Source organism: Etheostoma spectabile, unplaced genomic scaffold (assembly GCF_008692095.1).
Source record: "Etheostoma spectabile isolate EspeVRDwgs_2016 unplaced genomic scaffold, UIUC_Espe_1.0 scaffold00009097, whole genome shotgun sequence".
Lineage (NCBI taxonomy): Eukaryota > Metazoa > Chordata > Actinopteri > Perciformes > Percidae > Etheostoma > Etheostoma spectabile.
In genome coordinates this window covers 5,001-25,816 of record NW_022603655.1, presented here as the reverse complement: position 1 = coordinate 25,816, position 20,816 = coordinate 5,001, and the positions used below count along the sequence as shown (strand labels likewise).

Genomic DNA, 20,816 nt, shown 5'->3' with positions numbered 1-20,816 from the left:
ACCTCTCTGTCTCACCTATCTCTCCTCTGGGGTGTGACTGTGTGTGTGTGTGTGTGTGTGTGTCTGTCCTGAGCTCCTCTCTCTTTCCCTTCTATGTGCCTCCATGTCCCAGAATGCCTGGTACTAACCGAGCTCTGGGGAGTCCTTATGTTCTTCCACCCAGCACTTCTTCTTGGATTAGGGTGGCTCCTAAATCCTGGTTGTTGTTGTTGTGGTCCTGCCCCGCACTCTGCTACGTCCTGCTACGCCCTGCTACGCCCTGCTACGTCCTGCTACGTCCTGCTACACCCTGCTACACCCTGCTACATCCTGCTACACCCTGCTACACCCTGCTTTGTTCTGCCACACCCTGCTACACCCAGCTACACCCTGCTACATCCTGCTACACCCTGCTACACCCTGCTTTGTTCTGCCACACCCTGCTACACCCAGCTACACCCTGCTACATCCTGCTACACCCAGCTACACCATGCTTCATTCTGCTACACCCTGCTACATCCTGCTACACCCTGCTACACCCTGCTTTGTTCTGCTACGCCCTGCTACGCCCTGCTACGTCCTGCTACACCCTGCTACACCCTGCTTCATTCTGCTACACCCTGCTACATCCTGCTACGCCCTGCTACGTCCTGCTACACCCAGCTACACCCTGCTACATCCTGCTACACCCAGCTACACCATGCTTCATTCTGCTACATCCTGCTACACCCTGCTACACCCTGCTTTGTTCTGCTACGCCCTGCTACGCCCTGCTACGCCCTGCTACGTCCTGCTACACCCTGCTTCATTCTGCTACACCCTGCTACATCCTGCTACGCCCTGCTACGTCCTGCTACACCCAGCTACACCCTGCTTCATTCTGCTACACCCTGCTACGTCCTGCTACACCTAGCTGCACCCTGCTTCGTTCTGCTACACCCTGCTACATCCTGCTACGCCCTGCTATGCCCAGCTACACCCTGCTTCGTTCTGCTACACCCAGCTACACCCTGCTACACCCTGCTATGTCCTGCTACTCCCTGCTACACCCAGCTACACCCTGCTACACCCAGCTACACTATGCTACGCCCTGCTACACCCTGCTATGCCCTGCTATGCCCTGCTACTCCCTGCTACACCCAGCTACACCCTGCTACACCCAGCTACACTATGCTACGCCCTGCTACACCCTGCTATGCCCTGCTATGCCCTGCTACTCCCTGCTACACCCAGCTACACCCTGCTACATCCTTCTACACCCTGCTATGCCCTGCTACTCCCTGCTACACCCAGCTACACCCTGCTATATTCTGCTACACCCTGCTACACCCTGCTATGCCCTGCTTCTCCCTTCTACACCCAGCTACACCCTGCTCCGTTCTGCTACATCCTGCTACACCCTGCTACGTTCTGCTACACCCTGCTATGCCCTGCTACACTCTGCTATGCCCAGGTACACCCTGCTATGCCCAGGTACGCCCTGCTACACCCTGCTACACCCTGCTTTGCCCAGGTAGACCCTGCTACGCCCTGCTATGCCCAGGTACGCCCTGCTACACCCTGCTATGTCCAGGTACGCCCTGCTTCTCCCTGCTACACCCTGCTATGTCCAGGTACGCCCTGCTACACCCTGCTACGCCCTGCTACACCCTGCTACTCCCTGCTACACCCTGCTATGTCCAGGTACGCCCTGCTACACCCTGCTAAGCCCTGCTACACCCTGCTACTCCCTGCTATTCACTGCAGCAACTACCATTTCCAGTCCCTGTTCCATTATCTTTACTGTGACTGTTGTTGCCGCTGTGCATCACCCCCCCCCCCCCACCTGGCCCCGTCAGACTCCACCCACCAAGAGCCTGGGTGGGTCCCAGGTAACTTTCTAAAAGGAGCTTCTCCTTGCCACTGTCACACTCCTCCTTCCTCCGGAGGAAACTACTAGAACGGTCGGAGCTTTGTAAATGATGGAAAGGAAGAAGTGATTTGTTGCCGAGGTTGAAACAGGAAGTGTGTCTCCTGTTTCTGTTTTGGTTTGGTTATTATTTTAGGGTTTATTGAGGTAACAGGAAGTTAATATACGTGAGTCAGCTCAAACCACAGCTTCAGATCTCTGGAGGAGAGTTCAGGGAGGGGCTGATCTGGGACGAGTACAGCGAATACTTCTACTTTCTGTCTGGACGTCAGCAGACTAACAGCCTCCTCTCTGCTTTAAGGTTAGTTACATGGTTGGTTGGTTTATCTCAAATGATAACATTATTTAACAATTACCACTGTGTAATTACAGTTCAATTTGTCTATTCTATCTTTAATTTAGTTTTTAATTCATGTTCATTTGATAAATTTTGATTTGTTTTGACAGTCTACTTTTGGTTATATATATACGCAGTAGGATTATAGAGTCTCTTAGTTTGGCAGGACTCTTTGTTCTCATGTTTCTGTGTCTAAAGGAGGGGATCCCTCCAGAGATAAAACCTTTTAGTTAACAAGTGTACATACCAGCTGATCCTGAACATCTGTCCTGTAGGGTTAATTTACAGATAGAGCAGGTCTAGACCACTCTATAATTTACAGATAGAGCAGGTCTAGACCACTCTATAATTTACAGATAGAGCAGGTCTAGACAGCTCTACAATCTACAGATAGAGCAGGTCTAGACCTCTCTATAATTCACAGATAGAGCAGGTCTAGACCACTCTATAATTTACAGATAGATCAGGTCTAGACCACTCTATAATTTACAGATAGATCAGGTCTAGACCGCTCTATAATTTACAGATAGATCAGGTCTAGACCACTCTATAATTTACAGATAGATCAGGTCTAGACCGCTCTATAATTTACAGATAGATCAGGTCTAGACGTCTCTATAATTTACAGATAGAGCAGGTCTAGACCGCTCTATAATTTACAGATAGAGCAGGTCTAGACCGCTCTATAATTTACAGATAGAGCAGGTCTAGACCTCTCTATAATTTACAGATAGAGCAGGTCTAGACCGCTCTATAATTTACAGATAGAGCAGGTCTAGACCGCTCTATAATTTACAGGTAGATCAGGTCTAGACCGCTCTATAATTTACAGATTGAGCAGGTCTAGACCGCTCTATAATTTACAGATAGAGCAGGTCTAGAACTAATCTATAATTTACAGATAGATCAGGTCTAGACCTCTCTATAATTTACAGATAGAGCAGGTCTAGACCTCTCTATAATTTACAGATAGATCAGGTCTAGACCGCTCTATAATTTACAGCTAGAGCAGGTCTAGACCGCTCTATAATTTACAGATAGAGCAGGTCTAGACCGCTCTATAATTTACAGATAGAGCAGGTCTAGACCGCTCTATAATTTACAGATAGATCAGGTCTAGACCTCTCTATAATTTACAGCTAGAGCAGGTCTAGACCGCTCTATAATTTACAGATAGAGCAGGTCTAGACCGCTCTATAATTTACAGATAGAGCAGGTCTAGACCGCTCTATAATTTACAGATAGAGCAGGTCTAGACCGCTCTATAATTTACAGATAGAGCAGGTCTAGACCGCTCTATAATTTACAGATAGAGCAGGTCTAGACCGCTCTATAATTTACAGATAGATCAGGTCTAGACCTCTCTATAATTTACAGCTAGAGCAGGTCTAGACCGCTCTATAATTTACAGATAGAGCAGGTCTAGACCGCTCTATAATTTACAGATAGAGCAGGTCTAGACCGCTCTATAATTTACAGATAGAGCAGGTCTAGACCTCTCTATAATTTACAGATAGAGCAGGTCTAGACCGCTCTATAATTTACAGATAGAGCAGGTCTAGACCGCTCTATAATTTACAGATAGATCAGGTCTAGACGTCTCTATAATTTACAGATAGAGCAGGTCTAGACCGCTCTATAATTTACAGATAGATCAGGTCTAGACCACTCTATAATTTACAGATAGATCAGGTCTAGACCACTCTATAATTTACAGATAGATTAGGTCTAGACCACTCTATAATTTACAGATAGATCAGGTCTAGACCGCTCTATAATTTACAGATAGATCAGGTCTAGACCGCTCTATAATTTACAGATAGATCAGGTCTAGACCGCTCTATAATTTACAGATAGATCAGGTCTAGACCGCTCTATAATTTACAGATAGAGCAGGTCTAGACCGCTCTATAATTTACAGATAGAGCAGGTCTAGACCGCTCTATAATTTACAGATAGAGCAGGTCTAGACCTCTCTATAATTTACAGATAGAGCAGGTCTAGACCGCTCTATAATTTACAGATAGAGCAGGTCTAGACCGCTCTATAATTTACAGGTAGATCAGGTCTAGACCGCTCTATAATTTACAGATTGAGCAGGTCTAGACCGCTCTATAATTTACAGATAGAGCAGGTCTAGAACTACTCTATAATTTACAGATAGATCAGGTCTAGACCTCTCTATAATTTACAGATAGAGCAGGTCTAGACCTCTCTATAATTTACAGATAGATCAGGTCTAGACCGCTCTATAATTTACAGCTAGAGCAGGTCTAGACCGCTCTATAATTTACAGATAGAGCAGGTCTAGACCGCTCTATAATTTACAGATAGATCAGGTCTAGACCTCTCTATAATTTACAGCTAGAGCAGGTCTAGACCGCTCTATAATTTACAGATAGAGCAGGTCTAGACCTCTCTATAATTTACAGATAGATCAGGTCTAGACCTCTCTATAATTTACAGATAGAGCAGGTCTAGACCGCTCTATAATTTACAGATAGAGCAGGTCTAGACCGCTCTATAATTTACAGATAGAGCAGGTCTAGACCGCTCTACAATTTACAGATAGAGCAGGTCTAGACCGCTCTACAATTTACAGATAGAGCAGGTCTAGACCGCTCTACAATTTACAGATAGAGCAGGTCTAGACCTCTCTATAATTTAGAGATAGAGCAGGTCTAGACCTCTCTACAATTTACAGATAGATCAGGTCTAGACCTCTCTATAATTTACAGATAGAGCAGGTCTAGACCGGTCTTTAAATTTACAGATAGAGCTGGTCTAGACCGCTCTACAATTTACAGATAGAGCAGGTCTAGACCGCTCTATAATTTACAGATAGAGCAGTTCTAGACCTCTCTATAATTTACAGATAGAGCAGGTCTAGACCACTCTATAATTTACAGATAGAGCAGTTCTATACCACTCTATAATTTACAGATAGAGCAGGTCTAGACCGCTCTATAATTTACATATAGAGCAGGTCTAGAACACACTCTATAATTTACAGGTAGAGCAGGTCTAGACCTCTCTATAATTTACAGATAGAGCAGGTCTAGACCTCTCTATAATTTACAGATAGATCAGGTCTAGACCGCTCTATAATTTACAGATAGATCAGGTCTAGAACTCTCTATAATAGAACGGAGACGGTCTGAAAACGGGACGATACGTAAACTGAGATTTGAGAGAAACCGTGCTTGATATCTGAACACCCATTCAGCCCAATAAACACCAACGTCTTGTCTTCGGTTTAAACTTTTAATCATGTTTCTACGGTAAAGTATGGTGATACAGCACAGTCCTAAAGACTGGTAGTTTTTCCCATTTAAGTCAATGGGAAATGTTGCCATTGAAGCACATCAACTCACTGAATTGGTATAGCTTCTTTCCAGGATGTCGCTCTGCTTACAGAACTCAGATCTGAACTCACAGACTACTAACTTCTTTCTGTTGTCTGCAGCAGGTTTTCTGTTGCTCTAGCATGGATCCAGGCCCAAGTTCACGTGCAGATCTCACCATCATGCTTCTGGGACACACCGGAGTTGGTAAATCTGCTACAGGGAACACCATTCTTGGACGACCAGTTTTTGTGTCAAAACGATCCTCCAAATCAGTGACAACACAGATCTCTGAACAAAGTGGACCTGTGCTTGGAAAACAGATCTTAGTGATCGACACACCAGGAATAATTGGGCCTACAAAACAGATTCAGACCAAGACCTTTCAGACCCTCCAGACCAAGTGCAAGGAACTCCTGAAGTTCCCCGGATCTCGTTTGTTCCTGGTAGTAATTAAACCAGATCGATTCACCGATGATCATGAGAGAGCTGTGTATGCAGCTCTCAAAGTCATTGGAGAATGTGAGAAACACAACTGTTACCTGCTCTTCACGGGAGGAGATGACCTCGACAAGACGTCATTGGATGAGTTCATCAATGAAGATCCAGAAAGTCGTCTTAAAAAGGTTGTTGACGAGTTTAATAAGAGATATCATTTGTTCAACAATAAAACGGAACCCAGGAACAAGTCAGAGAGCTGCTGGAGAAGTCAGGCCACCTCAGAAACGGTGAGTAAAGATCTCAAACAGAAACATTTAATGACTGTGTATAGTAGATCAGCTGATCTGCCAGAGTTTTACTGAGTTTTGCTGTCAGTGAGTGAGGGACAGACGCCCATAAGACTGTGGGACCATTGGGCCGTGCGACCATTGGGCTGTGAGGACATAGTCCTCTTTTATATAGACCTTAGTGGTCCCTAATACTGTATCTGAAGTCTCTTTATATAGACCTTAGTGGTCCCTAATACTGTATCTGAAGTCTCTTTTATATAGACCTTAGTGGTCCCTAATACTGTATCTGGAGTCTCTTTATATAGACCTTAGTGGTCCCTAATACTGTATCTGAAGTCTCTTTTATATAGACCTTAGTGGTCCCTAATACTGTATCTGAAGTCTCTTTATATAGACCTTAGTGGTCCCTAATACTGTATCTGAAGTCTCTTTATATAGACCTTAGTGGTCCCTAATACTGGATCTGAAGTCTCTTTATATAGACCTTAGTGGTCCCTAATACTGTATCTGAAGTCTCTTTTATATAGACCTTAGTGGTCCCTAATACTGTATCTGGAGTCTCTTTATATAGACCTTAGTGGTCCCTAATACTGTATCTGAAGTCTCTTTTATATAGACCTTAGTGGTCCCTAATACTGGATCTGAAGTCTCTTTATATAGACCTTAGTGGTCCCTAATACTGGATCGGAAGACTCTTTATATAGACCTTAGTGGTCCCTAATACTGGATCTGAAGTCTCTTTCCCAAAATTCAGCCTTGGTGCAGAACTACAGCCACTAGAACCAGTTAAGTTGATTGTCCAGTTTGTGGTGATGCAACTATTTTTACATTTCTATTTATTTCTTTGTGTTTCAGACCCAGTGAATGAATTGGGGAAGAAAGGAGGATGGTGCTGCTCGGTCTCCCTGGAAGAGGGAAGAGTTCATCAGGGAACACCATCCTGGGATCAGAACGGTTTGAATCAGTCTCTGGCTTTGAAGCAGGCACTACTGAGACCTCCTCCAAGTCAGCCAGGGTGGAGGGTCGCCGGGTCCAAGTGGTCGATACTCCAGGATTCACTGGACAGGTTCTTTCTCCAAGAAAGCTGTTTGAAGAGATCATGAAGGCGGTAGTAGAGGCCAGTCCAGGACCTCATGCCTTCATCATCGTGGTAAGGTTTGACAGGATCTCTGAAGCAGACATCAAACTGTTTAAGATTCTGCCAAAGCTGTTCAGCAGAGATGCTTCTAAACATATGATGGTCCTTTTCACTCATGGAGATGCACTCAGCGGAAGGTCCATGGATGGTTTGATCTGGTCCAACCAACATGTCTCGGCCCTGGTCTCCATGTGTGGGGGTGGATTCTCTGTGTTTGACAACACAAAGAAAGGAAACAGGGTGCAGGTCAGAGACCTTCTGGATAAAATAGATCAGATGGTAAAAACTAACGGTGGAGGACACTACACTGATGAGATGTTCAAGGATGGTCCAAGCATCCCAGTCAAAATTGCCATAAGATGGCGTCAAATCGGTGAGTGGTTCAGACGGAAGATCAGGAACCTTGATAGAAGACGCGATAGGTATACTCCTCTTAATCAACCGGATACTACTGAGCTCAATAAAATGGATTAGTTTCAGTTAGATGGGGGTGAGGGAGAGAGTCTTAAGGCCTTCCCATACCGGGGTGTTTTTCTTCCTGCGATTAATTCAACAATAAATGATTGGCATGCCAGTATACTTTTCAAACTGTTGTTTTTGTCACAAGTACTTTCCGAAAGAACGTGAATATTAAAGCCACGTAATGTCATTTCCAAACAAGGTGGATTCTTTTCTGGCGCGAATGAAGACATCAACCAATCACGTTGCGTTGTTCATGAATTCATCATACAACACGGAGGCTGTTGCACATTCTCTCTCTCTCTCTCTCTCTCTCTCTCTCTCTCTCTTCCCACCAACGTTGATGATGACCCCGGGCCAAAATCCAAAACCTGTATTGAAAACCGTCACTAACTTGCATCGCTGTGAATAGTTTTGTAATTATTCTGCGTATTATTTTCCTTTATTTGTCTCACCCCTGGTAGCAGTGGGGGATGCCGTTCCACTGACTACACTGAAAATCAAATTAATAAGACTAAACCGTTTCACCAAAATATTGTTCGGAGGAAAAGTACTTCATGTTTTGGATTATAACCCAGGTCAGATTTTCCTCCAGCGATATTTCTTTTCCTGGGACCCCGATTCTCTCTCTGATTGGCTAACCCTGGCGTTCTTACCACGACCTAACCCTAACAAGTCCAACCAAAGAAGAGAGTAGTAGAGACTTCTGTGGTTGAAGATCAGGAAAGATTTGGTCTGCGTGGAGTTTTTCAGTCTAAAACCATATAGACCGTCATTGTTGCTGAACCAGAACCGGTAGCTCAGAGAATCTATCAAATCCAACTTTTTTTGTTGCTTTAAAACAACCAACGCTGACCAAAGGGCTGTACAGTGTTGAACAAAGGTTCAGTTGAAAACCCCAAAATAGCAGCTAATATATATATATATATATATATAGGTGCTAGGTGTGACCTTTGGCACATCTGTAAGTGTGCCAAAGGTCACAGATACTGTAACAGAGGAAAATACAGATCCTGTCTTCTGCTGTTGCCACCTGTGTGATTACGCAATAGTGGAAATACCCTGATTTCTAGAAGGGGGGGGGGGGGGGGGGGGGGGGTTAGCCTTGACTATAAATATAAACATGAGTTGATGTGGACTCTTCTTATCTCTCTCCGCTCTGCTCTGCTCACCCACTTACTGGCTTTTTTTATTCTGATTTTTGGACTCTTTTAGCTTTTAGGGCAGGAAGGGAAAGAATATTACTGCATTTTGTACTTGTTTTTGATTATTCATTAAAGACTAAAACCACCTGAGCTCGTTGTGAGCTAGGGGACCAAAAGACTTGTATTTTAGTCATTACATTTATGTCTCTCTCACCTCGGTCGTCCGAGGGCAGAGGTTTTCCTCCCGTGAGGGTAGTTAAGACTCCTCTTTAATCTTCGGGGGGGCTGCCACCCGGCGGGGATCGACTTTGACAGTCAGACCTCCTGTTATCTCCTAGTGGGGGTGCATTCCCCCATCCGCTCTGCCGGTCAGAGCCACCGAGCGGGACCAGATCAGCGGGGTGCTGAGGGACAGTAGGGACGGGGTCGCTGAGGGGACGAGTCAGTCCTTGACCACCCGAGAGAAGAAGAGGGACAGTAGGGACGGGGTCGCTGAGGGGACGATATAAGGGAGTCAGCCCTGGACCAAACGAGAGAAGAAGAGGGACAGTAGGACGGGGTTGCTGAGGGGACAACATAAAGAAGTCATCCCTGGACCAAACGAGAGAAGAAGAGGGACAGTAGGGACGGGGTTGCTGAGGGGACAACATAAAGAAGTCAGCCTGGACCAAACGAGAGAAGAAGAGGGACAGTAGGGACGGGGTTGCTGAGGGGACAATATAGGGAGTCAGCCCTGGACCAACGAGAGAAGAAGAGGGACAGTAGGGACGGGGTCGCTGAGGGGACGATATAAGGGAGTCAGCCTGGACCAAACGAGAGAAGAAGAGGGACAGTAGGGACGGGGTCGCTGAGGGGACGATATAAGGGAGTCAGCCCTGGACCAAACGAGAGAAGAAGAGGGACAGTAGGGACGGGGTCGCTGAGGGGACGATATAAGGGAGTCAGCCCTGGACCAAACGAGAGAAGAAGAGGGACAGTAGGGACGGGGTCGCTGAGGGGACAATATAAGGGAGTCAGCCCTGGACCAAACGAGAGAAGAAGAGGGACAGTAGGGACGGGGTCGCTGAGGGGACAATATAAGGGAGTCAGCCCTGGACCAAACGAGAGAAGAAGAGGGACAGTAGGGACGGGGTCGCTGAGGGGACGATATAAGGGAGTCAGCCCTGGACCAAACGAGAGAAGAAGAGGGACAGTAGGGACGGGGTCGCTGAGGGGACGATATAAGGGAGTCAGCCCTGGACCAAACGAGAGAAGAAGAGGGACAGTAGGGACGGGGTTGCTGAGGGGACGATATAAGGGAGTCAGCCCTGGACCAAACGAGAGAAGAAGAGGGACAGTAGGGACGGGGTTGCTGAGGGGACGATATAAGGGAGTCAGCCCTGGACCAAATGAGAGAAGAAGAGGGACAGTAGGGACGGGGTTGCTGAGGGGACGATATAAGGGAGTCAGCCCTGGACCAAATGAGAGAAGAAGAGGGACAGTAGGGACGGGGTCGCTGAGGGGACAATATAAGGGAGTCAGCCCTGGACCAAACGAGAGAAGAAGAGGGACAGTAGGGACGGGGTCGCTGAGGGGACAACATAAAGGAGTCAGCCCTGGACCGGAAAACCAGAAAACCAGACAACACAGAACCGTCCAAATTTATAAAATATAACTTTATACACGCACTGTACCTTTAATGATTGGGAATTTGTTTCCAATAATGATTTTTGTATTTTTGAATATTTACAAGTTATTGATTCTTGACTTTATGTTTCTACTGAAAGTTAATGAGCTGCAATATGAATCATTTACTAATTCATTCAGTAATTACGCCTCTAATAAACATTTATAATCATATCCAACTGAATCACATGTTATAACATTTCTACATGGATTAATTTTACCAAATGTTGTATTTTCTCGTGTTTCTGATGATGTCAGTTTTAAAAAGCGATGATGTAAACACAATATAAATTATGTCGCATTGCAGGATGATTAAATATGATTTTGACTTATTTCATCTTTTAAATTATTAAAACTCCTCACATAGACACAGCTTTAAGTTTGTAATCAGTAACTCAACGGGATTTCTGAACATGTACAACCACCCAGGAAGGAGGTCCAGGAGACTCTGGAGCCCTTAGAGGAGAAGTTAGAGGGGTTGGAACAAGTTAAAGTGGAGTTTGATCAAACAGCAGGACACCTGAAGGTCCAGGCCCGACACACAGAGACCCAGATTAGGGATCAGTTTCAGAAGCTTCCCCAGTTTCTAGAAGAGGAAGAGGAGACCAGGTTGGCTGCACTGAGGGAGGAAGAGGAGCAGAAGAGCTGGAGAATGAAGGAGGAGGTGGAGGTTCTGAGCAGAGAGATAGCAGCTCTTTTAGACTCAGTCAGAGCCACAGAGGAGCAGCTGAGAGCTGAAGACATCTCCTTCCTGATCCACTACCAGGCTGCAGTGGGAAGAGTCCAGCAGCCCCCCCTGCTGGACGATCCACAGCTTCTCCCAGGAGCTCTGATAGATGAAGCCCAACAACTGCGCAACCTGGGCTTCAACATCTGGACCAAGATGAAGGAACTGGTACCCTACACTCCTCTGGTTCTGGACCCCAACACTGTTGGTCCAGGACTCATCCTGTCTGAAGACCTGACCTGCGTGAGAAAAGGAGAGGATCAGCAGCTTCCTGATAATCCAGAGAGGGTTCTGTCCTCTGTCTTGGGCTCTGAGGGCTTTAACTCAGGGACTCAAAGCTGGTCCTATAAAGGTAAATACTCAGCGAGGTCCCCATCAGATCCAGACACTGTTCTCTCGTTGAAGAAACAGCGCCGGAGGATCAGAGTGACTCTGGACTGGAACAGAGGAAATCTGTGATTCTCTGACCCGGATACTAACGCACACATACACACCATCACACACACCTTCACTGAGAAGATGTTTCCATATTTTCACACTGTGCTGGTTAAACTGAAGGTGAGCCCAGTGAGGGTCAGCCTGGCTGTAGGACAGGAATAGAAGACGTCCATGTTTCAGATGTTAGGGACGGGGGGGGGTGCTTCCCTTAAATATGTCTTTAACAGGTACTGACCTTAGTAACCTTCAGGCACTGGGTGGAGGCCTCCATGGTGGCAACAGTTGAGCTTTTGGAGATAGACTGCATGAATTATCTTAATGCAATCTCCCAACTTTGACTCACTTCTTACTTATTTTCCTATGAAATAGCTCAATGGTTTTCTGTTTCCACTTGTTCTTCAGGAAGTGCTCGGGATAATCCACATGAAGAACGAATAGAAGAAATAAAAAAAGAACTGCAAACCAACGGAACCGCTTCAGCTGCTGCAAAGATCCAGACTCGTTTGGCCGAGCAGGATCGTGTTCAGCTAAATATTGCGATCGCAGGAGAGTCTGGTTCTGGTAAATCCACCTTCGTTAACGCCTTTAGATGCATACCCAACGGAGATAAGCTAAGAGCAGAAACCACCAAAGCTCCGACATCATACCCCCATCCAAATTATCCCAATGTTACCCTTTGGGATCTTCCTGGTATCGGCACCACCAGGTTTCCAGCTGACGAGTACCTGAAGAAGGTTGGATTTGAAAGGTATGACGTCTTCTTCATCCTCTCAGCTGATCGCTTCAGAGAAAATGATGTGAAGCTCGCTGAGGAGATCCAGAAGATGGGGAAGAAGTTCTACTTTGTTCGCTCAAAGATTGACTACAACATACGTGATGAAGAAAGAAACTCGCGGGTCAGAGTCCAACGAATTAAAAGACCCTTAAAGAAATAAAGAAGTGCTGCATTCGAGGTAAGTCTGAGGTTAAAACCTAAATTTCGCCGGGATTTACACGCTCGAGTATTACAAACCCAACACCCACGTTACTGACTCTCCCATCGTCAAAAACAACGTCAAATACGCACTTTGCTGCCTGATCCACATTAGGAACAAGCCCGCCGGACGGACCATAGCGGCTAACGACGACACGTTAGGTAGCTAGCAACGCCGTCACAAATTAACTGACGCGCAAAAATAATATTTAAATTGCTAATGTACACATAAAAATGTAATGGCGTCCTTTTTTCCGCTGTCAAAACACTGATTCTTGAAGGATTCGTCTTTGCAAAGGAAACGTTCTTTGGACTTTTCCCCGATTCTGTGATCTTAGTTTGAAGATGTCCGTCCATTTTATTCACTTTAAAACTCTCGTTACCGAGAACTTCCCCCCGAGGCCTCTCTTCTCCATTCCCAATAGTTTGGTAAAGCCAACATTAATAAAGTCGTCCTTATATTTTTTGTGTGGGCATCATATCAACACTGACGGATCCCAGACTTCGGACAAAAAGAAAATATGAATTTGGACAGCAGAGGGCGGTATAGCGTAGTCAAAGATCAGGGTAGGGAGAAGAGAGACCCCCACACAGACCAGACCAGTATAGCGTAGTCAAAGATTGGGTTGGGAGAAGAGAGAGACAGTCCCCCACAGACCAGACCAGTATAGCGTAGTCAAAGATCAGGGTAGGGAGAAGAGAGACCCCCCCACAGACCAGACCAGTATAGCATAGTCAAAGATCAGGGTAGGGAGAAGAGAGACCCCCCCACAGACCAGACCAGTATAGCATAGTCAAAGATCAGGGTAGGGAGAAGAGAGACCCCCCCACAGACCAGACCAGTATAGCATAGTCAAAGATCAGGGTAGGGAGAAGAGAGACCCCCCCCACAGACCAGACCAGTATAGCATAGTCAAAGATCAGGGTAGGGAGAAGAGAGACACCCCCACAGACAGACCAGTATAGCATAGTCAAAGATCAGGGTAGGGAGAAGAGAGACCCCCACACAGACCAGACCAGTATAGCATAGTCAAAGATCAGGGTAGGGAGAAGAGAGACCCCCACACAGACCAGACCAGTATAGCATAGTCAAAGATCAGGGTAGGGAGAAGCGAGACCCCACCACAGACCAGACCAGTATAGCATAGTCAAAGATCAGGGTAGGGAGAAGAGAGACCCCCCCACAGACCAGACCAGTATAGCATAGTCAAAGATCAGGGTAGGGAGAAGAGAGACCCCCACCACAGACCAGACCAGTATAGCATAGTCAAAGATCAGGGTAGGGAGAAGAGAGACCCCACCACAGACCAGACCAGTATAGCGTAGTCAAAGATCAGGGTAGGGAGAAGAGAGACCCCACACAGACCAGACCAGTATAGCATAGTCAAAGATCAGGGTAGGGAGAAGAGAGACCCCCCACAGACCAGACCAGTATAGCATAGTCAAAGATCAGGGTAGGGAGAAGAGAGACCCCACACAGACCAGACCAGTATAGCATAGTCAAAGATCAGGGTAGGGAGAAGAGAGACCCCCCACAGACCAGACCAGTATAGCATAGTCAAAGATCAGGGTAGGGAGAAGAGAGAGACAGACCCCCCCCCCCCCCCCCCCCACAGACCAGACCAGTATAGCATAGTCAAAGATCAGGGTAGGGAGAAGAGAGACCCCCCCACAGACCAGACCAGTATAGCGTAGTCAAAGATCAGGGTAGGGAGAAGAGAGACCCCCACCACAGACCAGACCAGTATAGCATAGTCAAAGATCAGGGTAGGGAGAAGAGAGACCCCACCACAGACCAGACCAGTATAGCGTAGTCAAAGATCAGGGTAGGGAGAAGAGAGACCCCCACACAGACCAGACCAGTATAGCATAGTCAAAGATCAGGGTAGGGAGAAGAGAGACCCCCCACAGACCAGACCAGTATAGCATAGTCAAAGATCAGGGTAGGGAGAAGAGAGACCCCCACACAGACCAGACCAGTATAGCATAGTCAAAGATCAGGGTAGGGAGAAGAGAGACCCCCCCACAGACCAGACCAGTATAGCATAGTCAAAGATCAGGGTAGGGAGAAGAGAGAGACAGACCCCCCCCCCCCCCCCCCCACAGACCAGACCAGTATAGCATAGTCAAAGATCAGGGTAGGGAGAAGAGAGACCCCCCCACAGACCAGACCAGTATAGCGTAGTCAAAGATCAGGGTAGGGAGAAGAGAGACCCCCCCCACAGACCAGACCAGTATAGCGTAGTCAAAGATCAGGGTAGGGAGAAGAGAGACCCCCCCCACAGACCAGACCAGTATAGCATAGTCAAAGATCAGGGTAGGGAGAAGAGAGACCGCCCCCCCCCCCACAGACCAGACCAGTATAGCATAGTCAAAGATCAGGGTAGGAAGAAGAGGGAGAAAGACCCCCCCACAGACCAGACCAGTATAGTATAGTCAAAGGTTCACAACACATTTTGGCCCATCTGGTTTTTGTCGCTTCTTCTGACGTCGTCGTCGTATTTTTGGACGATTTGTGACTTTTTTCCGACGTTTTTTGTCACTTTTTCAAACGTTTCGGGTTCTTTTTTCCCGACTTCTTTGGGACTTTATGTCGACCAAACTGAAAGAGAGAAGAATACGTGACATTATGTAATAATGCAGTCAAGGAAATTTCACTTTTTTAACCCTTGTGTTGTCTTCCAGTCGACCATGGTCACTTTTTTTTCCACATTATTATCGCTTTTTCTGACATTTTTGTCACTTTTTCAACGTTGTGGCTGCTTTTTCTGACGGTTTTGGTGTTTTTTTCCCAAAGGTTTTTGATATTTTGAATGTTGACATTTTCTTATTTCGAAAAAATGGGTCAAAAATGGGTCAATTTGACCCAAGGATAACATGAACGTTAATTAAATAAAAGCATATCAATAAACTAAACGTGTCCGGCCCTTGATGTGATTCTTATTTTCCAGTGTGGCCCTTAGTGAAGTTGAGTTTGACACCCCCCCGTGTTCTAGGGGGTCTTCAGATGGCCGTGCGGGCCGATCCGTGATCCACGTTTCTAGGGGGGCGGGCAGGGGAAAGTCGGGGTCTTGCACAGGGGTCTTCCAGCAACGCCTGTCCCCAAAAACGATGGACTTTTGGACGTTGGTACTGCGTTATTGCTGAAACGTGGTGTCGGCTTCCTCCATATCGCTTACGTTGGTACGTCCGTCCCCCCAGCTGGTCCTCGAGAACCTTCCTGAAGTGTCTTTGAGGACCTAGTTCCAGGGTCCAGGACTCCCACCCTTACACCAGGTCTTCATACTGACCAAGCTTAATATCAGTGACTGTGTTGACGTGCTCACTGATACTCCACTGTCATTCAGAATATGACAATATTCCTAATTTGACAAAAGTGCTGGTGTAATTTTAATTTTTTACAAGCTTTTTTTGGACATGGATATATCGGAATAATGCGTCTTAATTAATAAGGGTTTCTATTGCAAGTTTACGGTGTTGGTCACAACATTTTTATATTATATAGTTTTCGGAAGAAGGGCAAAAACCAGAATATCTGCGTGTCAATTTAGTTATTTTGGCTGATTTGACACAAGATTATACCTGGATATGGTTTATACTGAATATCCATATTTATTGTTTTTCATATAATACACTGCTTATATCTTTATTATTCTTACTATTATGGGTCCTCTACTACATTGCACATATCTGTACATGTCATTCATTTTACATTTCATTTATATTTTATATGTCCTGTCAATACTTTGCACTTTTCGGATCTTTTTGCACTTCTGGATGGACGCTAACTGCATTTCGTTGTCTTTATATACTGACAATAAAGTTGACTCTAATATGAAAACTGAATCCTTAAATCCAAACCGCAGCGTGTTCGCTTACCTTGATCACGACTTAGACTTTTTCACTGTGAACCCCCAAAAATGAAGTCGTTTTCACGTCCAAAACACTTACTTTGAGTAGCAAAACCTTGATTTCAGATGAGCACGGGGGGGTTAATGAGAAGCAATCGTGTGTATTTTATAGAACCACACGTGGTATTTGATTATGACCGGGACTATGTCAGGAGAATCAACACATCTGGATGCAGCAGGGCTTGTGTACGCAGGTTTTATTTGTAAAATTAAATCAAATCAAACATCTTTTCTGGTAATTATCTTCCTTGAGAACTGGGCCTCATGCCCCCCCCCCCCCCCCCACTGTGTGTGTGTGTGTGTGTGTGTGTGTGTGTGTGTGTGTGTGTGTGTTTTTTTAACTCCAGTTACAATGGGACGCAGTCATATTTTGCAAAATCTCCAGTTAGCGTTTAGCTTTAGACTAGGAATCAATCCGGAAGCTTTTTAACCCTTTTTTAACCTCAAATTTGACCCGTTTTCAGTTCATTTTTTTGCTTTTTTTGTCACAAAAATTGGCCGTCTAAATAAGTGTTACATTCAAAATATAGAAAAAACACCAAAATCATCAAAAAGAGAACCCCCAACTTTAGAAAAAGTGACAAAAATGCTGCAAATTGAGACCAAAACAGAGGGTTTTTTTCACACAAGGGTTAAAAACCCCAAATGTTACAATCCGGTCCACGGTTCTGTTATTGGAGAAACTATTGGGCTCTACGTCAAGGCTGCCATCAGTCTGGGACTGTCCCCTTGATAAAAAAAAGACACCCAGGTCTTAAGTTTTCTGGGGAACCCCCTCCCCAGAGGGAACCCCAGGATCTGGTCTGGCTCCAAAAGGCACTTTTACAGCTGTTCAATGTACAAAATGGTATTTGTTCCCATAGGGATGAGATGAGGACGATCTGCGTCTTCCTGGTCTCTGTGTCTGTGAAGGTCCACGCCTGGAGGTTTTTGTCCCCGGTCTGTTTGACCCGCATCACCAAAGCAAGTCCACACGCAGCTATAAAAGGTCTGGGGTCCACTTCCTCTACTCTCCCGGTGGATGGAGGACCTGGATGCAGGCGGTCTTCCTCTTGCCTTTGTCTCCCGGTAGTTTAAGGTTCTGCTCTGTGATGGACTCGGACTCCTCCTCTTCCTCCTCCTCCTCCTCGTCCTCCTCCTCCGACGACGTCTCGTCTCCGTCTGCTGAGTCGCTGTCGGACCCGCTGAGCTCCACCAGCGCCACGTCCTGAGGGACAGGAAGAAGATAGCACAGGTTAACCAGGACCTGGGATGCATGTCTGTACCTCTCTCTCTCCCCTCTCAAATCTGAGCTGGGGGATCCTAGTCCTGTTGTCCCATCTATCTATCCATCTATCCATCCATCCATCCATCCATCCAAAGAAGGACAAAGAAATTCCAAAACTCAGTACTATTGAATCACAATCCCTCGAGAATCGGAATAGATGAAAATCGCAATAAAACTTGAATCAGAAAATACTTTACTGATCCCCGAAGGGAAACTGTGTTGCAGTTGCACAAATAGTAGAACTATAACTGAAGAAATATAAGTCTTGAATCTGAGTCTTGCTCCCTGAGACACTCTGAAGAAAACTTTGTGCCAAAAACTCGTCAGCGTTGACGTATGGTGACGTGAGCCTAATGAAATGTAAAAGTGAAAACGACAGTACTCTCCCCTCTTTAACTTGGGGAATTTGACATGTTTTACATCGTCTTCACTTTCTGAAATATGACGGTTATGTGACTACGGTGCATCACATGATGCGATCAAACAACGCGACAAATAACGTCAAAACAACGGGAAGGTCTCCGTGTGTTTCCCGTCTTATGAGTGTCGCGGATCCCCCGGCCGCTCACCATCTCGATGACCCTCTCCTCGGCCTCGTCCACGCTCTCGATGTCGAAGCGTCCGGCCGGAGCGTCGGCCATCTGCAGCCGCAGCTTCTCGTTGGCCGTGGCCATCTGGGGCAGGAAGGTCTGCAGCCGCTCCAGCACTGTGGCGCACAAAACCACAACAAACCAAACAAAACATCACACCTCTGGCTTTAAAAAACTATGTAAAAAGCTGTTTGTTCTTAGTTTTGCTGCAAAAACAGCATGCAGGGGATGGGGATGTGTGGTCTCACCGCTGCTTCTCGGGACTCTCTCCGTCTGGGGGGGTCTGCCGGTCTTCGGCTTGAGGAGGAGCTTCTCACTGAGACCTGGGAGCACAACAGACACGCGCACAATGAGTTACACCAGTACCAGTTTATAATAGTGGAAAAGAATCAAATCAAGACACACATGTTGATACAAAGTGTGTGAGAAAGGCAGCAAAAAGTCCCAGTAAAAAGGGACATTCCCCTATATTTAGGGGTCATTGAACAGCACACAGTTCAACAGATTAGAGGTTTTTTTCTCAAGTGTGGAGTGGCGTAGAAATGTCTCTCTTACTCCTGTGGGTTTTAAAAGTTAATGTCAACTCTGCAGCTGTCCCGGGTCTAATCAGAGATTCAATACTGTCCGTTCAATTTGAGCTAAACCATCTTTTATGTGTATATTTAATGGGGAAGTTGTCACTAAAAGCTCTGTTGTTCACATTGTTTGACATTGAGTCTGGTGGCGATATGCTGCTCTTTACACGCTAAAAGAAGTGATTATTTACATGGAGTTTGGTGGAGATATGCTGCTCTATACACGCTAAAAGTAGTGATTATTTACATGGAGTCTGGTGGAGATATGCTGCTCTATACACGCTAAAAGTAGTGATTATTTACATGGAGTCTGGTGGAGATATGCTGCTCTTTACACGCTAAAAGTAGTGATTATTTAAATGGAGTCTGGTGGCGATATGCTGCTCTATACATGCTAAAAGTAGTGATTATTTACATGGAGTCTGGTGGAGATATGCTGCTCTATACATGCTAAAAGTAGTGATTATTTACATGGAGTCTGGTAGAGATATGCTGCTCAATACACGCTAAAAGTAGTGATTATTTACATGGAGTCTGGTGGAGATATGCTGCTCTATACACGCTAAAAGTAGTGATTATTTACATGGAGTCTGGTGGAGATATGCTGCTCTATACACGCTAAAAGTAGTGATTATTTACATGGAGTCTGGTGGAGATATGCTGCTCTATACACGCTAAAAGTAGTGATTATTTACATGGAGTCTGGTGGAGATATGCTGCTCTATACATGCTAAAAGTAGTGATTATTTACATGGAGTCTGGTGGAGATATGCTACTCTATATTGAACTAAAAGCTCTGTTGTTCACATTGTTTGACGAGAATAATACGCAACTGAAGGACTAGACTTTTTATCATTCCCACATAGATTTTGCAAACTATTGTGTTGATATAAGAAGGTCAAGATGTTTTTTTTTTTTACCCATATCCCTTTCATCTTACTAACACTAAACATACGTATTGCCTGCTAACATTAGCAATTAGGGCATTAGCAAGATCATTTGAAAACTAGCTACTTGCTAGTAACTATTAATCCAGATTTTTGGGAATATCAAAAACAAGAGCTGGCGAACAAATGACGTTACTTTACGTCAGCTAACGCTAGCTACGTCAGCTAACGCTAGCTACGTCAGCTAACCCTAGCGACGTCAGCTAACGCTAGCGACGTTAAATACTTACTATAATAACTAAATAAATAATAGCTACTTGGACGTAAGACACGTTATAGTCGTTATAATGAAACTCATGTGGACACTGAGCAGCTCCTGGAAGAATATGTTAATTGTACTTTTAACAGAACTGACGTTGAACCAGGTCGTAGCTAGTTAGCTTAGCTAACATTTTAGCTAGCTTAGCTAACATTTTAGCTAGCTAGCTACGTTGAGAAATGCCTATGTTTAGCTAACTAGCTAACTAGCTAAACACAGGCTTTTCTCATTAAAATTTGCGGCGTTTTCTTCCGACATTATAACTGCTGATAAACGTATTCAAACCTCCTCCGTTCCCACATGAAAGCAACGCCTTCGAACTCGTTTTCTTGGCGTTTAAATCCATTTTTAGAGGCGACGTTTGTGTCGACATGTGTTTCACTCATTCACGTATTAGCTAGGTAGCTAGCTAGCTAGCTAGC

General features: G+C 45.5%; 3 protein-coding genes and 1 pseudogene across 6 annotated transcripts in view; 3 read left to right on the top strand and 1 right to left on the bottom strand.

Moving 5' to 3' along the window:
* The first annotated feature begins 1,887 nt into the window (after positions 1-1,887).
* Positions 1,888-8,955, top strand: LOC116678999 (GTPase IMAP family member 7). Of its 4 annotated transcripts, none has more exons than XM_032508741.1 (3): positions 1,888-2,189; positions 5,695-6,297; positions 7,156-8,955. In XM_032508741.1, exons 2-3 carry the CDS (start codon positions 5,713-5,715, stop codon positions 7,162-7,164), a joined length of 594 nt encoding a protein of 197 aa, XP_032364632.1. In that variant the 5' UTR covers positions 1,888-2,189; positions 5,695-5,712; the 3' UTR covers positions 7,165-8,955. The 4 variants fall into 4 exon arrangements, with proteins under 4 accessions (XP_032364632.1, XP_032364631.1, XP_032364630.1 ...); XM_032508740.1 differs by having other exon boundaries at positions 5,692-6,297; XM_032508739.1 differs by having other exon boundaries at positions 1,897-2,189.
* Positions 8,956-11,128: 2,173 nt separating this feature from the next.
* On the top strand, positions 11,129-12,034 carry LOC116678997 (tripartite motif-containing protein 35-like; annotated as a pseudogene).
* A 197-nt stretch (positions 12,035-12,231) lies between these two features.
* Positions 12,232-12,858, top strand: LOC116678998 (T-cell-specific guanine nucleotide triphosphate-binding protein 2-like; the record flags this gene model as incomplete). The annotated part of the gene is made up of 1 exon (XM_032508737.1): positions 12,232-12,858. A coding segment is annotated over one exon (576 nt), but the record flags the coding sequence as incomplete, so codon positions are not given.
* Positions 12,859-15,731: 2,873 nt separating this feature from the next.
* nopchap1 (NOP protein chaperone 1) overlaps positions 15,732-20,816 on the bottom strand; it is a 5,150-nt gene continuing 65 nt past the window's right edge. Inside the window, exons 2-5 of the mRNA XM_032508742.1 lie at positions 20,680-20,799; positions 18,862-18,936; positions 18,593-18,729; positions 15,732-17,963 (exon numbers count right to left, since the gene is read on the bottom strand). Coding sequence (XP_032364633.1) covers positions 17,763-17,963; positions 18,593-18,729; positions 18,862-18,936; positions 20,680-20,767 — 501 coding nt within the window. The 5' untranslated portion in view covers positions 20,768-20,799 and the 3' untranslated portion in view covers positions 15,732-17,762. The remainder of the gene's footprint in view (positions 17,964-18,592; positions 18,730-18,861; positions 18,937-20,679; positions 20,800-20,816) is intronic.